General features: G+C 58.2%; 1 protein-coding gene across 5 annotated transcripts in view; it reads right to left on the bottom strand.

Annotated features, from left to right (window-relative positions):
• Positions 1-15,477, bottom strand: part of NTN1 (netrin 1) — a 176,624-nt gene that overhangs the window by 39,174 nt on the left and 121,973 nt on the right. For 4 of the 5 annotated variants that reach the window (XM_078067914.1, XM_078067912.1, XM_078067915.1 and 1 more), the window contains exons 4-5: positions 5,839-5,988; positions 3,203-3,256 (exon numbers count right to left, since the gene is read on the bottom strand). In XM_078067914.1, the coding sequence (XP_077924040.1) occupies positions 3,203-3,256; positions 5,839-5,988 (204 nt within the window). Of the gene's footprint in view, positions 1-2,557; positions 2,833-3,202; positions 3,257-5,838; positions 5,989-15,477 lie in introns of those variants that run through there. The other variant, XM_078067917.1, reaches the window with a different exon arrangement.

Raw genomic sequence — 15,477 nt, 5'->3', positions numbered from 1 at the left:
CTCACCAGAAGATGGGTGAGTGCAGGACAGTAAGACGTGCTGAGCGAGAGACTGAGTTCACGTTTGCTGTAACTGTTCTATTTTATTATGAGTTATTGTTGGTCTCTTACTGTGCCTGATTTATATGTTAAACTCTGCCACAGGGATGCATGTATGAGAAAAAACACAGTATGAACAGGGTTCTGCATTATCCGTGGTTTCAAGCATCCACTGGGGGTGTTGGGGACGTATCCCGCATGGATAATGGAGGTGGGGGGACCACTGTCTCAGGAAACCAGATCAGACAGAACTCAGGCCCCAGGCTCCCAATTTAGCCAGTGCTCTTTCCTCCCCACTATCCCGCCCCCGAACACCTGGCCAGTACTGCATTCAAGTGTTACCAGTTGGTTTTCCATACTCACCCAACCTATTCTTTATCTTGCAAAACGAGAGCCAAAAATGAGAAAGAGCCAAGCTAATCCAGGCTGCAGGTGTATATAAACCCGATTTTCTTCCATGAGAAAAAAATGGAAGGGCTGAGAGGCTCCCAGATGGGACACGTCTAAGGTCAGCCCCCAGCCCAGCACCCCCACCTGAGAGCACCTGAGGATGGAGCCCTTCCTACCGCTGCTGGGCTCCTCAGAGTTCTCTGCAGGCCCCCCTGGGGGGCTCACTGCCCAGGCCCGCGCCTCACCTTGGGAGCCTGCGGCAGAAGGTGCCTTGCAGGGCCCCAGGTGGGGGGAAACTGGACACGGGAGGAGTGTTTATACCAGGGAAAGTGGCAAATGCTACAAACCAGGCCTGGCCCAGCCAGTTGTCAACCATTTCCCCGGGCGCTTCTGCCCGCGGACAGCTCTATAAGGGACCGTGGAAGAAGCCGATCACTGTCCAAGATCTCGCAGCCAGTGGAGAATCAACCCCAGGTCGCCCGGCTCCAAACCACGCTCCTCCCGCTGAACCAAACAAACGTGCAGATCAACAACCATCTCGGAGTTGATGGACGGCAAGGGAAGACAGGTGGCCCTCTTTTAGGCCCGGGGGCTGGAGGTCTCTATGACCATAAGCAGGTGGGCTTGGAGTGGGTGGTCCCGATCCCGTTCCTACTCGGTTTCCTCCAGGGCCGCCACCCCACCCCCCACCCCAGGGCCCCAGACCTCCCACGGGCCAGGCGTTCCTCACCTCCCTGCCCCAGGAGAGGGTCCCAGCCAGCTCAGTGAGCAGGTGGACGGCGTTTGTTCGAGGGGATGGGTTCAGGGCGAGGTTATGTCCATCAGCTTTCAGGACAAATTCTCGGTTTATTAATTCTCCTCCATTACGCAGGCAAAAGTAAACAAGCTTTTCTTGGGCGGCCTGGCACAGAGGCCTTCCCTATTCAAACACTGCAAGAATCGACAGGCTTGGAAGTATGAGCTCCCAGCCCCGCTTCCCAGGGGGCCCCCTGGCCTCCTGCCCACGACGTCCTGGCCTGCCCAGACAGGCGATCCGGGCTTTGTGTGGTGGTGGCCGGCTCCAGAGTCCGGCGCTCCGGGCCTGGCAGTGGCCTCAGCTCTCCGGAGGGAGCACCAGAGATTTCCGGACACCTGGAGAGCTCCGGAGGAGGTCAGAAAGGGTCGGGCCACAGCCACGGGCACCGGGACAAGCATCACACCTGTGCACTTCACCCCTCCGTGAGGAAAGCGCTTGGTCAGGGCGTTCATGTGATGCCTGCTTCCATTTAAGCCATGATTTGAAAGGTGCGGGGGGAAGAAAGGCAAGTCATGGTAACGAAATCAAAACAACGGCTAAGAAAGACTTTTCCGAGCAGGATGCTACAAGTGTTTCTAAGTGGTTGCTCAGGAGACTTTTACCTGCCGAGCCAAGACGGTTGCATGTTTTCAAGTCAAGCTGCAAGGACCAGAAACAGGGAGGCACGAGAGAGGCGGGAGCCGCCTTGCCCTTGGACCAGCTGTGCACACGGCCCCGAGGAGGAGCCTGGCCAGGTGAGTCCTCCTGTGACCCATGTCATGAGGAGGAAGCTAGCATCAAAACTCCGCTGAAGGGAAGTGTCTTCACTGTTCCCCCCAACCCCCCAGAGCTGGAGGTTCCTTTGAATTATGTTCTTACAGAAAGAGCTCCCTCATCCCGCCTCCCAGGTACTGGGGGATGCTACTTCTCTACAACGCCTTCCCATTGCTGTTCCTCCTGGAAGGGTCCCCTGCAGCTCAACCAAAGGGGAATGAAGACTGCCCAACAACCCAAGACCGAGATCTCTGTGGTTTTCCACCGTGTGGCCTCGGGCACTCCCTGCAATGCTCCTCTGTCCTTTCCTAGTTGAGGGCTGTTGACCTCACAGCGGGCCTGGCCTGCTCTCCACCAGGCGCACCTTCCAGCCAGGCCATGAGCCCTCCTTGTGCCCAAAGCCCAGGCCGCGTAACCCCTCCTGTACCAAGGGTCTGGGGACACCCGGGGGCCCTTTCTCCCAGCAATATTTCTAAATGCAAAAATAAAACACACAGCTAGTCCTGTGGAATACAGGAAACGAATAATACTGGAATATACCCATCCAAATATTTTCCAAAAACCCAGCTTTACGATACAGTTGCATAATATACGTGCTTCTTTATTAACGATTATAAATCAGGATCTAGCTGCGGGTCCGGTAACTTTCGTCCTTCCGAAGCAACAACGAACACACACAGCATTTCATGATCTCTGCAGCGACTCGAATGCGGTGTGAAATTCGCTGTGACTTCTGTGGGCTGCCCACCCCGCCAGGGGTTTGTGGCCCACGGAGAGAGCGCTCGATTTTGGGCAGAAGTGAGGGGCAGTGAGGGTGTGATGCTCTTCCTGTCCGGGTTCCCGGCCCCGTGAATCCTGTTTGTGGACCCCTGTGCTCAAGATGCCTTTTTCATCCCCATCCCCGCTTCCTGCCTTCTCTTCAGCCCCAGGAAGGAGTACGCGCCCCGACGGTGCTGGGCACACACGCACCTTGCTACCCTGGGTGGACAAGCAGGAGGGTCTCGGGCCTGGGTAAAAAGCTAGCCTGCAGGCACCAGGAAGCTCCCCTCCCTTTTATTCTCGGAGGGGGCATCACCGGAAAAATGCCGTGTGGCTCTATCCTCCTCAATCCAGCCCCGGGGGCCACCACGCACACCCAGCAGCTCCCCGATGGTGGTTCTGAGGAGTCTAGCAGCTCTGACCGCCCCACCCCTGCCATCCCCATGGCAAAGCAGGACACGCCTACCTTCCGGCTCCTCCACGCTGCTGGCGGCCGTGGTCGGCGGTGCCACAGGGATCTCTGTGAGGTTCGGGACGGGAGGAAGAGAAAACGAGGTAAAAAAGATGTTATTTATGACCTTAGAAGAGGATGGGCAGAGCACAGACTCCTCCTTGGGCCCTCCTCCCTTCCCCACTCCTCAGCCCTAGAGGAGGAGGGCCAGGAGCTGGAGGAAGCCAGCATGGGGGCCCGGAACGTGGCCTTGTTCTCCTCTGGATGCTGTCCCCCCACCAGGCAGGGACAGGAGTGGGGAGAAGGCAGGGCGGGCCCACAGCGTGGAGGGCTGACCGCCCCCCCCCCCCGCCGTACGATGTGATCGCTCCCCTCTGACCTCCCCCGGCTGGCGGGTGGGGGGGAGGCTTCCGTGGCAGGGGTGGCAGGCGAGGGAGCTGGGAGGTGTCTCACGCATGCGGCGGGGGGGAGGTCTGCACCCCTGGCCCAGGTTCCCACGGGCTCACACTTTTTTCGGTGGCCAGAAGACTGACTAAGGAGGATCCGAGGGCCTGAGAGAAGCATGCACTTTACTGGGGTTGTTCCCTTTCTACCTCGAATGCCAATTCTTTCCTACTAGCTCCTGACTCCGCCCTGTGCTCAGGAAAGGTGAGGAGGTTCCTCCAGTCTCTGGGAAAGTCGCCCAGGCAGCCACCAAAAGTCCCCAAGGGGAGGGACTCGCCTCCTCCATGAACAGGGGGGCCACAGAGGTCTCCACGAACCCCTCAGACTCTGGCCACCATCTGACTATTCGGGGTAAGACCTCCCTCAACCTCCAGACAAGATCAGCTGGGACCTGAGGCTTGGTGGGTTGAGATGCTCGGGCCTGGGGCATGCCTGAGACCCAGCCCTCCATTCGGGGGCCTGCTCTTGCCCTCGGTGGGATTTTATCAGCACTGAAGCCACAGGTGTCCTGCCACAGCAGCTCAGTAAGACGCGGACCACAGACCGGGCCTGCTCTTAGCCCCCAGGAGCTCCGTGGTCCTGATGGCTCAGGTACGTGCAGCAACGGGCATGGGCCTCGGGTGAGCTCCGGGAGGTGCACAGAGGGCCCGGCTCCCAGAGCTGTGCCCAGACAGGCAGGAGCCCCCCGGGGGGAACACGGTTTGGGTGCCTGTAGCTGGCGGCCGCAGGAAGAGCTCCCAGAAACCCCAGGGTGGACAGCCAGGTCCTCAGATGGCTGGCGGGAATGCCTGGCCTCTGCCGGAGCGGGTCGCAGAGCGAGACTTCCCGCTTCCCCAGGTTTCTGTCCCTGACTGTGAACCATCAGCTCCATTTCAAGGTCCTTCCCCTTGGGGCTTTGAAGTGGCAGCTCCAGCCACTTCTGAGCTTGTTTGTTTTTCTTATGTTTTCACAACCCCCGTGGGCAGCGCTGGGTTTCCTCCCAGCTTTCTCAAAATGTTCACTTTGCAGCTTTCTGGCTAGACGGAAGAGAAGGGTTTCTGCAAACTGTGAGACTCTGATGAGTAGAGGTGGTCGTGGAAACCGTCTCAAGGTGATCTGTGCCGGATGGATATTTCAATTTCCCGGGGCCGGAATTTGGGTTATCCGCTGGGACCAGACCCCTGGGCCAGCAGACTCTCCTAGAAAGAGTCAGCTAGTAAATATGCCCAGCTCCGCGGGTCCTACGGACTCCATTGTAGCTACTCAGTTGTGCTAGAGCTCAAAGCAGCCATGGATAACAGGTACGCGCGGGCGCAGCTCCGTCCCCATAAAACTTCGTGGATGCTCCACTTTTCATTTCAAGCATTCCACGTGTCATAAAATATTCGTCTTCTGACTTTGCTTTCAATCATTAAAGAATTATTAAAAGAAAACACTGAGCCCCACCAAAACAGGTGGTGGGGTCAAATCCCCGGGCCAGCTAACCCCTGCTCTGGAGAAGCAGACCCGCCGGGATCCGTTCCTTTTTCTGCTCTCCCTTCTGGGTTAGGTCAGCCCTGCACAAAGGAATCAGGAAGGCCGGGGCCAGGGCCCAGCTCCCAGCCAGGCCTGACTTCCAACCAAGGCTAAGTCTCCACCCATAATACCTGGTACGATCCTACCAGTTATAAAATATTAAGTCCCTTCTGCGCCAGGGCCCCTGAGTGGCCCCTGCCGTCTTGCTCACCCCGTCCTCTAGTTCCAGCAACAAAGGGGCTAACAGCTGGTCCAAAGGGCCCCCAGGACTCTCAGGGGAGCCATCATCTGTCATAAGGGCCGTGAGGGGGCCACACCTGGGAGGCTATAGGGTCAGCCCCTTCTGCTCCGAATCTGCCAGGGTCCGGGGATCCTGGAATGCCCACCACAGCCACCATGGCAACCCCTGGTACGAGGCCACCCCAGGTCTGGGAGCCAAGGCAGAACATGGGACTAGGCCCCAGGTAGAGGAAAGGGGCTTGCTTCTCCCTGGGAACGGGAGACTCAGTCTTTATCAGGACAGAGAAGAAGCAGGCTGCCTATGCTGAGCTCCCAGCTGCTTCTGCAAGAACCCCCCAGGCTTGGGGGTCTCTCATGGGGTCCCACATGGAAAAGCGCTCAACCCGCTGGACATCAGCGGGGTTCAGAGAGGACTTCCCTCCCCCACAGCCCAGCCGGAGCCCGGAGGAGGGGGGGCGCCTGGCACCACGTACTTATGCAGGGGGCGATGGGAGAGCGGCTCTGCTGATAGCCCTTGGCGCAGCGGTTACAGGTAATGCCCGTCACACCGTCCTTGCAGGGACACTGGCCCGTGGTCTGATTGCAGGTCTTGCCGGCCGCGCCCACGGGGTGGCAATCACAGGCTGTGGAGGACACACGACAGGAGGGTTAGAGGGTGGCGGGCGGGGGCGAGGGGTGGTCGGCCCCTCCCTCGCGATCCCGCCCCGCTTCGGGGTGCCCCATGGACCCCCACCCCGGCAGACGGGGGGAAGAGTGGGGATGAGGGAGGCAGGCCCAGTCAGGCCCCCCCCACACACACATATTCTAAAAGCTCTGATCACCAGCCACCTGCCTCCCTGGAGATGGGGACTGGAAGTCAGAATGGACCACTGTGAAAGGCTGTTGGGCAGCCGCGAAGTACGGCAGGGGAGCCCCTCCAAAGCCCCAAGGGGAAGACAGGAAGGAAGGCAAAGCCCTCAGGCTGATCATAAGCGGAGGGGTCTGACTCCCCACAAGGTAAGTCTGTGTCTCCCCACTCCTCTGCCCCCAGGCCTCCTTCCCTACCCTCCACGTTTGGGACGCAATACAGCCTTGGGGTTTGCCAGGTCAGAGGGGGTGGCCAGGGAGGTGAGACCCACCAGGCTGCCGTGCCCGCCCTGATTTGCAGCCAGGAGGTCCGAGGTGCCACCAGTAAATTGTGGCACCAGACCACAGCAATCACCTAGTTAAACACCCTGATTAGAAGTGCAGAGAGCAGCGAGGTGTGAAGGAGCCTCCCGGGGCTGCGCAAAAAGGGAGTGGCCATGCTGGGAGGCGGAGGCCCCCACAGAGCAGGCCCTGCACCCCTTGTCCTGGTTCGGAACAGTCTAGAAAGCTGGGGTGGCCCACCCTGGTGTGCTACATCCCAGGGTACCTCCCTGTGTTCCAAGGACATGATCCCAGGGACAGAGTGGCCAGAGGACTTTGGGGGGGGGACATCCCCACTGCTATGGACTGAAGTCTTGTGTCCCCCCCAAATTCACGCTAAAGCCCTAAACCCCAGTGTGGTGTTTCGGGTAGTGGTCAGGTTTAGAGGGCGTCATGGAAGTGGGCCCCCTTCTAAGAAGAGGAAGAGCGAGATCTGTCTGCACAAGCATCCAGCAAGAAGGTCGCCCCCCCCCACCCCAGGAAGCCGCCTTCCCCAGACACGGGATGTGGGGTGCGCTGATCTTGCACTTCTCAGCCTCCGGAACCGTGAGAAATAAAATGCTTGCTGTCTAAACCACCCCGTCTGTGGTGTTTGTTATAGCAGCCCGAGCATCCAAGGTGCCCACCAACCCCGGGGGGCTCGGGCAAGAGGAGCTATGCCCGCACAGAGGGGGCACCCGAGTTCCCGGCCCAATCCCGCTTCCCGGAATCCAGGGTGGGCTCAGGGTGCAGGTAGGGGGAGGCAGGGAGGATGAAGGGGGCAGACATGCAGGCTCTCCTTCCACTGCCCACCCCCTTCCCCGGGGAAGCCCAGGTGTGGGGCGCAGAGGCAGGGGGGTGGGGGGGGGAGCCGTCTGCCGAAAGCTGCTAAGTGTTTCTGCTCCAAATGGGGAGAAAAAGCATCCAAGAACAGAAGTGTGAGCAGAGCGTCCAGCAGAGCGTCCAGCCAGCACTGCCCGATGAGGCACGAGCCCGCCGGTGAGAACGTGGCCGCCCCCCGCCCCCCAAAGTTGGCCCGGACTGGCCCAGACGAGGAAAAGTTGGAAGCAGGAGGCAGAAAGGACAGGAATGTGAGGAATTGTTTGTCAAAGTGGTGTCTGGACATGTGGAAGCTTCTGGAAGCTCTCTGGGTGGGGGTCCTGGCCATGGGCGCCCTCCCGGTGAGGCTAGCGGAGGGCTGGGGACACGGGCCGGGGACGGAAGGAACGGGGGTGGCGCACGGGCAGCCCGGGCTGGGGTGGGGTGGGGTGGGGTGGGGTGGGTGGGGTGGGGGGCTGTCAGCAGGTTTCTCCTATTGCAGGATCCATGGGAGGACAGTGGGGCTGTCCCCGTGTTGTCCCTGTAAGCAGCAGTAAATCCTCCCGTTAGGAACATGTCTTCTTCAATTTCCCCTAAATTCAAGTTCATCCCCCGCTGGTCTGGTCTTGCGTTCTCTCTTCTCTCGTGGTGAGAAAAGACTCAGGCTGGGGACGATGCCGTGAGGAGGGGATGTCTGGAGAAGCCCTCTGACCTTTCCCTGCGCCCTGAAATCCCGCTCCTGCGGTGGGAAGGCGGATCGGGCCTGGGCAGCATCTCTGAGAGGGCAAAAGCACCACAGCATGGGAACCCGCTGTCCCAAGCCCGGTGGGGCCACGGGGCGCCAGGCGGATGTGGACACCCAAGGCTCATGCTAGCTGACCTCCCATGGCCTGCTTTGCAAGCCTGCTGGTCATGCTAAGATTCGTGCCAAACCCTCCCCCACTCCGTGCTGACGGAACACAGCTGTGCGCCAGGAACTTCTGGATCCGAGCCCTTGGCTGGGAGGAGGTCACCAAAGGTTGCTCGGGCACTGAGGGGTCAGAGCCGAGTCACCCAGAGGCACAGGTCGTCTTTCCCGAAGCAGGAGCGGTGCAGAGCAAAATCTCGGGGGGCTGCAGTGGGCGGACGGCACTGTCCTTGCCCGTGGCCCCTCGCAGCTTGGTGACCCATCAGCCGCTTGGGCTGGCAAGCCGCCGGGGCCAGGGGGCAGATAGCCAGGCACCAGCTGACGGCGGCTGGGGACAAGGGCCATCCTCAGTGATGGCGGGGATCCGGCACGTCCTCCGGGCCCGTCCTTTGATTAAAGAAGGGGGTGCTTCACTGCTGGGTTTCTAATCTTTCTCCCCAGATTTTGCAGAGACTGTGAGCCCCTGGCCCCATCGCCTGGTCTGACAGAGGCAGCAAGCAGGCTAGCTGTGTTTCCATGAAAAAATCCCTGTTCCGGGAAGAGAAGCCATCGGGGCGCCAAAGGGGGGCGGGGGGGCCTCCAGGGCGGTGGGACCATCACTAGGGGCGAGGGTGCCTCCAGCACGGCGCCACCACCCGAATACCTGGGAACACCTGAGCACATCCACACATCGTCCCCTCGGGTCCTCCCACCTGCCTGTGGAGTCCGCACGACCCCAGAGGACGAGACTGCAGGCTGCCCAGGAGAACCCCAGGGGAAGGGAGGCGGTAAGGGCCTGATCTCTCAGGGCATCACGGAGACCCTCACCCACTCCGGACAGCCCCCTCTGCACTTCTTGGTCTAGAAGGAGAAATCCCAGTTTACCTGGCTTGGAGGGCTTTCTGTTACCTGGGAGCCAAATGTAATCCCAACAGACTTGCGTTGCACTCATTCTCGATTCCAAGCAACAGAGCCCCAAAGCAAGGACCTTCCCCCCAAAGCCCACATATAGGGAAAGCCCAAGTTATGTCCTCTATGCAAAGAAGGGTGAGCTTCCAGGTGTGAGAACAAGTGACAGGTGACCATGCCCCACGGTGGGTTCCTCTGCAGCCTGAGACAAGACAAGCACCTGGCAATGTCCAAGGAAGGGAGTCTGAGCCCACCAGTTACAAAGGAGGCTCCGGACCCCGGCCCTTAGGGAGAGAAAGCCAAAGGGATCCCGCCATATTCATTCACCCCAGAAACACACCCAGACACGCTTAGACCCACACACATAGACCGCACAGGCTCACCTGGGACCACAGCGGGCAGGGCAGTGGAGGGGCGGGGCCGAGCAGGGGTGTGGGGGGAAGTGCAGATCTTCCCCCGGGGCAAGGGGTCTGGTGAGGGGACAGGGAGAGAGCCTCCCTAATCCTTCCGAGAACGGGGTCTGGGGCAGAGCGCCTGCCGCCACTGGAGGGCCATCCGGACTCCTATTTCCCTGGAAGTCAGCCACTTTTTCGGAGGAGGTCAATCCCTGCTGTGGCAGGTCACCCTGTGCTCATGGGGCAGGCAGCACCTGGTCATGGGAACCGATCTACCCCAGGGTTTTTCCGTCAAGAGGAAGGTGAGACCAGACGGAAGCCCAAGGCCCTGAGAAGGCAGCAGGGTTAGGTTTCTCACGCACGCGGCGGGCTGGAGTGCCTCCCGGCGCGGAGGGGAGCCTGGGCCGTCTCTGCTCTGGGCCATCAGTCAAGGACAGCCGGCTCAGGGCATACGGAAGGTTTCCTAGGGGCGGCAGCACACCCAGGGCTGGGCCCATCCTGCCAGGACCGCTGTGTGACTCTGGATTAGTGCCTTGCCCTCTCTGGACCACAGGTGGCTCTTCCACTTTAACAGTCCAATGCTTGGTGTCTATGGCTTCAAGGCCTCAGGCAGCACCCCCACCCCCCCACTGCTAGAGGTCACCGCAGTCCTGGCCCAGAGGACACGCTGCCTGGTGCACCAGGCCTTCCGTCCACACCCAGAGCCCTGGCAAAGTTGACCTGAAAGGCAGACAGTTCCGATCCCGGGCTGCTTGTCTCCAGCACTGCCTCTCCCAGCTTCTCCTGACGCCCTCTGCCCTGGGTCCCTGAGGATGGGGCCGTCCCTGATGGCCTTCATCAGGAGAGGATGCGTGTCCGAGGCTGGCCTCCTCCACCACAGCTCACACAGTATTTGGAAACCCATCCTGGATTTCCTCCCTCCTATCAGGAGATCTGGCTACTTCTCCTGCAGGTCTGACTCCAGGGGCCCCCGGGGTCAGGCAGGACCCTCCAGGGGACATGCTTGCGAGGAGAGGGGAGCTGCCTTGGCACCCAGACCCCCTGGAGCTGCTCCAGGCAGGAGGGGAGAGTTGGAACAACCCAGCACCGACCCTGGCTTCAGAGGTCACCATGGCTCACACACTCACATCTTGTGCTAAGCCTTGACTCAGCATCTTCTTCCCTAGGCCCATCGCTGGCAGATGAACAGCCTGGGGGTCCTGAGCATGCTGTCAGTGAATGTGGCTGCTCCCCAGAGCCGACCACGGGGCCGCCTGGGGCTCTAAGGCCTGCAGCTCATGCCCAAGGCCATGTCTGCCTGTGGTGCTGGGTAAGGGGGAAACATCCTTCTCTGCTTCTCTGGGTGCCTGGATGCCATCCACAATGAAGGTAAAGGCAGGCAGGACCCTCCGTGTGAGCCAAGCTGAGCTCCAGCTGCTGTGGAGGGTCAGGGAGGGAGGGGAGAGGTGGTAGGAGTAAGGAGGAGGGAGGAGGGGAGGGGAGGAGGAAGGAGGAAGGAGAAGGAGTAGGAAAGAGTAGAAAGGGGAGGAGGGGAAGGAGGAGGAGAGAGGAGGGAGGAAGAGTGAGAAGAGAGGAGGAGGAGGAGGAGAGATGAGGAGAGGGGGGAGGAGGAGGGAAGACGGGAAGGTAGGATAAAGGAAGGAGAAGGAGTAGGAAACAGGAAGAAGGGGAGGAGGGGGAGGAGGAGAGAGGAGGGAGGAAGAGTGAGAAGAGAGGAGGAGGAGGGGGAGAGAGGAGGAGGGAGAGGAGGAGGGGAAGGAGGAGGGAAGAGGGGAGGGGAGGATAAAGGAAGAAGGAGAAGGCGTAGAAAAGAGGAGGAAGGGGAGGAGGAGGAGGGAGGAAGAGTGAGAAGAGAGGAGGAGGGAGAGAGATGAGGAGGGGGAGGAGGAGGGAGAGAGATGGGGGAGGAGGAGGGAAGAGGGGAGGGTAGGATAAAGGAAGGAGAAGGAGTAGGAAAGAGGAGGAAGGGGAGGAGGGGGAGGAGGAGGAGAGAGGAGGGAGGAAGAGTGAGAAGAGGAGGAGGAGGGGGAAGGAGGAGGGAAGAGGGGAGGGTAGGATAAAGGAAGAAGGAGAAGGAGTAGGAAAGAGGAGGAAGGGGAGGAGGAGGAGGGAGGAAGAGTAAGAAGTGAGGAGGAGGAGGGGGAGAGATGAGGGGGAGGAGGGGGGCGGAGGCAGTGGAGGGAGGAGGAAGGAGGAAGAGGGAGGAAGGGAGGACCGTCAGGAGGAGGACTGGAGCATGCTCAGTGCAGGTGAGAGTAGCGCATAAAGAAAGAAAAGGTCAGCGTCTTCAGAGAAAATCAGGTTCAGATCCGAAGGGTTCCCATGTCTCTCGTATGTGTGTCTGGCCTCTAGGGGGAAGCCCGGTGGGAACCCCCTCACCCAGAGGTGGTGCTGGGAGAGGACAAATGTCGGGCACTAAGGGGTGTCCAAGAACCTGATTTTTCTCTACTCCCCAAAACGGGGTGAGGAGGACTGGCCACCAAGAAGAGAAACTTGGAAGCTGGCCAAGGCTGCTGGGGTGTTCCCGAATGGAGGGGACAGACGCAAGGTGGCAGACCAGCAGGGTGGGGCTCAGGGAAGCCAGGCAGGAGGAGGAGCGGAGGGGGACTGACCCGAGGGGGACTGGTTGCCAAGTGAGCTCAGAGCTGTGAGTAACGGGAGATGGGGAATAAAAGGTCCAAAAACATGGTGTCACAGAGCCCTATGGAAGAAGCTTCTAACCATCATCATCATCATCATCATCATCATTTCAGTTGCATGGAGCAACATCACCTTTTTTGCTGTACAGTTCTATGGGTTTTTCGCACATGTAGATTCCTGTAATCACCACCCCAATCAGGATATAAAACATTCCAACTCTCCCAAGAAGTCCCTTGTGTTCCTCTGTGGTCAGCACCCCCACCCCAACTCCTGGTGACCACGGATCTATTCTGTCCCTCTAGCTTCACCTTCTCAGAACGTCGTATTCTGGGACTGTACGGTATGTACGATGTATGGATGTACCGTATGGAGTCTTTGGGACTGGCCTCCTTTACTCAGCCAAATACATCTGAGATGTGTCCAGGCTGCTGTGTCAATCAATCGCTCTTTCATTTTCATTGCCCAGTAGTGCTCCCTGGTACACAGACTACAAGGTTTTTATGGCAGATCTATGTTTAATTTTATAAGAAACTGCAAAACTGTTTTCCAGAATGGCTGTGCCATTTTGAATTCCCACCAGTGGTGTATGAGTGGTCTAGTTATTACACATCCTCGCCGATGCTTGGAATTGTCAGTACTTTGTATTTTTGACATTCTAATAGGTGTGCAATGGTATCTCATGGTTTTAATCTGTATTTCTCTAGTGATTAATGATGGTTCATTAATTAAATTGCCATCTGTGCATCTTTGGTAAGTACCTGTTCAAGTATGTCGCCCATTTCTAACTGAGTGGTCTGTTTTCTTATTGTTGAGTTTTGAGAGCTCTTTACATATTGTGAATCACGTCCTTTGTTGGGTATGTGATGTGCAAACATTTTCTCCCATCTGTGGCACGTCTCATAGAAGGAGCATCTTAAAAAGTAAGCCAGATGCATCACTCAAGTCTCTCCTCTCCTGACTGCCCCCCCCAACCATGACTTCCACTGCTGTTGGAATGGGGTCCTCCTCCTGTCCACACTCCCAGGAGCTGGCCCTGCCCCTGCCTCAGCTCCCTTTCCTGCTTCTGGATGCTGGTACTGCACATTCCTCAGTTTCCTCTTGCTCCTCACATCACAGGTGTCGCCTCAAATGTTCTGTCCTCAGAGAGGTCATCCCTGGCCACCTAGCAGAGCAGCTCCCCACCCCGCCACGTCACACTCTCCTACCACCCTGTGTATTTCCTCTACGTGACTCACAGTCCATATAATCTTCTACTTACTTTTTCTCCTTTGTTTACCATCGACCTCCCTCCAGGAAGTGAGCTCCAAGGGAACCTATCTGCCTTGGTCACCACTGTAACCACCCCTCTCCTGCATGCAGCAGGTGCTAAATAATCACTTGGGCAGTCAGTGCACAAACTCGGGCCAAATCCCCTCCCTGGAGGGAAGAAGTGGGGCAGCAGGAAAGATAATCCCCTCACATCCTAGATCATCAGCAACCTCCATGTGGAACACTCCCCACTCCTAAATTCTGCATGCTCCCGAGGGAGCGAGGATAATTTACTTCCGTAAATTATGCACAAACCGCATCTCAGCTGTCTGTCTGTGTCTACCTCCTCCGCAGCTATGCTTTCCTTTCTCCCAGCAGTTGCTAACAAGGCACAAAAGAATAAATGTTTCAAGTTGCACTACCTCGCCTCTCCCCTGCCACCTTCAGATCAAGGTGCAGACAGCAGGAAGTAGAAGGGGAGGGGAGCCCCGTAATCCCAAGCTGGGTTATTTGACCCTCCGTGATCTAGTTAACCATAGCCTTCCTGCACCTGATTTACAACTGAGGCGGAAGGCATGGGTCCTACAGATGGTTCCCAGAGAGAGACTGAGATGGGGAGAGACAGAGTGTGTGTGTGTGTGTGTGTGTGTGTGTGTGTGTGTGTGTGTGTGTGTCTACACGCACAGGCTCGGGGCAGGTGAGCAGAGGCCGGACAGCACCACAGTGGGGAGGCACCAGAGCACCTGGGTCCTATGTACCAGGGCAGTGGGGACCAGCTTGGAACTTGCATCCCTCTCCCTGCCCCAGGCTGGTCAGGAGCCCCTGGGAGGCTGCCAGACCTTTCTTAGCAGCACTTTTAGATGTACTTTTTTTTTTTTTTAAGATTTTATTTATTTGACAGAGAGAGACACAGTGAGAGAGGGATCACAAGCAGGGGGAGAGGGAGAAGCAGGCTTCCCGTTGAGCAGGGAGCCTGATGCGGGGCTCGATCCCAGAACTCTGGGATCATGACCTGACCCGAAGGCAGACGCTTACACGACTGAGCCACCCAGGCGCCCCTTTAGATGTACTTCTGCATGCACACAGCCCGTCCCCACCTCTCCACTCAGCGTTTCCACAAGCAGCTGCTGGGCACTCATCTCTGCTGTTCAACTCGTGTGTCATTTTTGCTCCCAAAGCAAAATCCTTTGGCGATAAACCCTTTATGGTGAGTGTGCAACAGCATTAGGGCAAACACCGGGGCTGAGCCCTTCCAGTGACAGGGGCCGGTTCCCCCACGTGCCACCACTCACTGAAGGAACTAAGGCAACCAGTCTCTGCTCTATGCACATGCGGCCAATGGCAGGGGGCTCTGGTTACTGGATCTTCTACTTGGACAAAGAATCCTAAATGCTAACAGGTATGGAGTGCATGCCCTGTGTACCTGGGACCTCTCCTACACCATCTCATGTACTCGACACCCCCAAGTAAAATGCCCTCCGTTAACTAGGGGCAGCTCAGAGATCCGAGGGCTTTTCTGCTCAAGAGGAGGGCCCTGGGGGCCCCCCAGGAATGTCCGTGTGGAAACAGATTGAGAGTGGGTGACACTTGGGGGGCGGGGAGAGGCAACTGGCTGAGGTGCCAGGGAAATGAGACACAGAGCTGAGCCTGAAAGACCCCGTTTAGAAGCAGGGCACATGTGTGGGTCATGGGAGCGGGGGACTCTCTTGACTTGTAAAGACCCCAGAACAACGTCACCTGCACCCGATTTCCCGGCTCTGCCCACTCTTCCAAGCTCCAGGGTCACAAACTTCACCGACACAGGACATTGTCCCGTTGTTATCGGGGACCCGTAAAATTCTGAAGATTTAAAAAGAGCACGCAGGACGTGGAATGTGGAAGCTGGCCGGGACTCAGAGACCATAAATCTGAACACGATTTCACAGATGAGGATACTGAGGTCTAGCGAGGTCAGGTGACCTGCCTGATGCTCCACAGGCTTTGAACCTGGAGCCAAATCCGGAGATCGGGGTCTGTGACCCCCACAGTCCCCAGGGAACAGGGGAAGGATGTGGCAACGGAGACCACAG

This window comes from Halichoerus grypus, chromosome 2, assembly GCF_964656455.1.
Source record: "Halichoerus grypus chromosome 2, mHalGry1.hap1.1, whole genome shotgun sequence".
In the NCBI taxonomy this organism is placed as follows: domain Eukaryota; kingdom Metazoa; phylum Chordata; class Mammalia; order Carnivora; family Phocidae; genus Halichoerus; species Halichoerus grypus.
The sequence above is the reverse complement of the archived record's forward strand: the minus strand, read 5'-3'. Positions and strand labels throughout refer to the sequence as shown.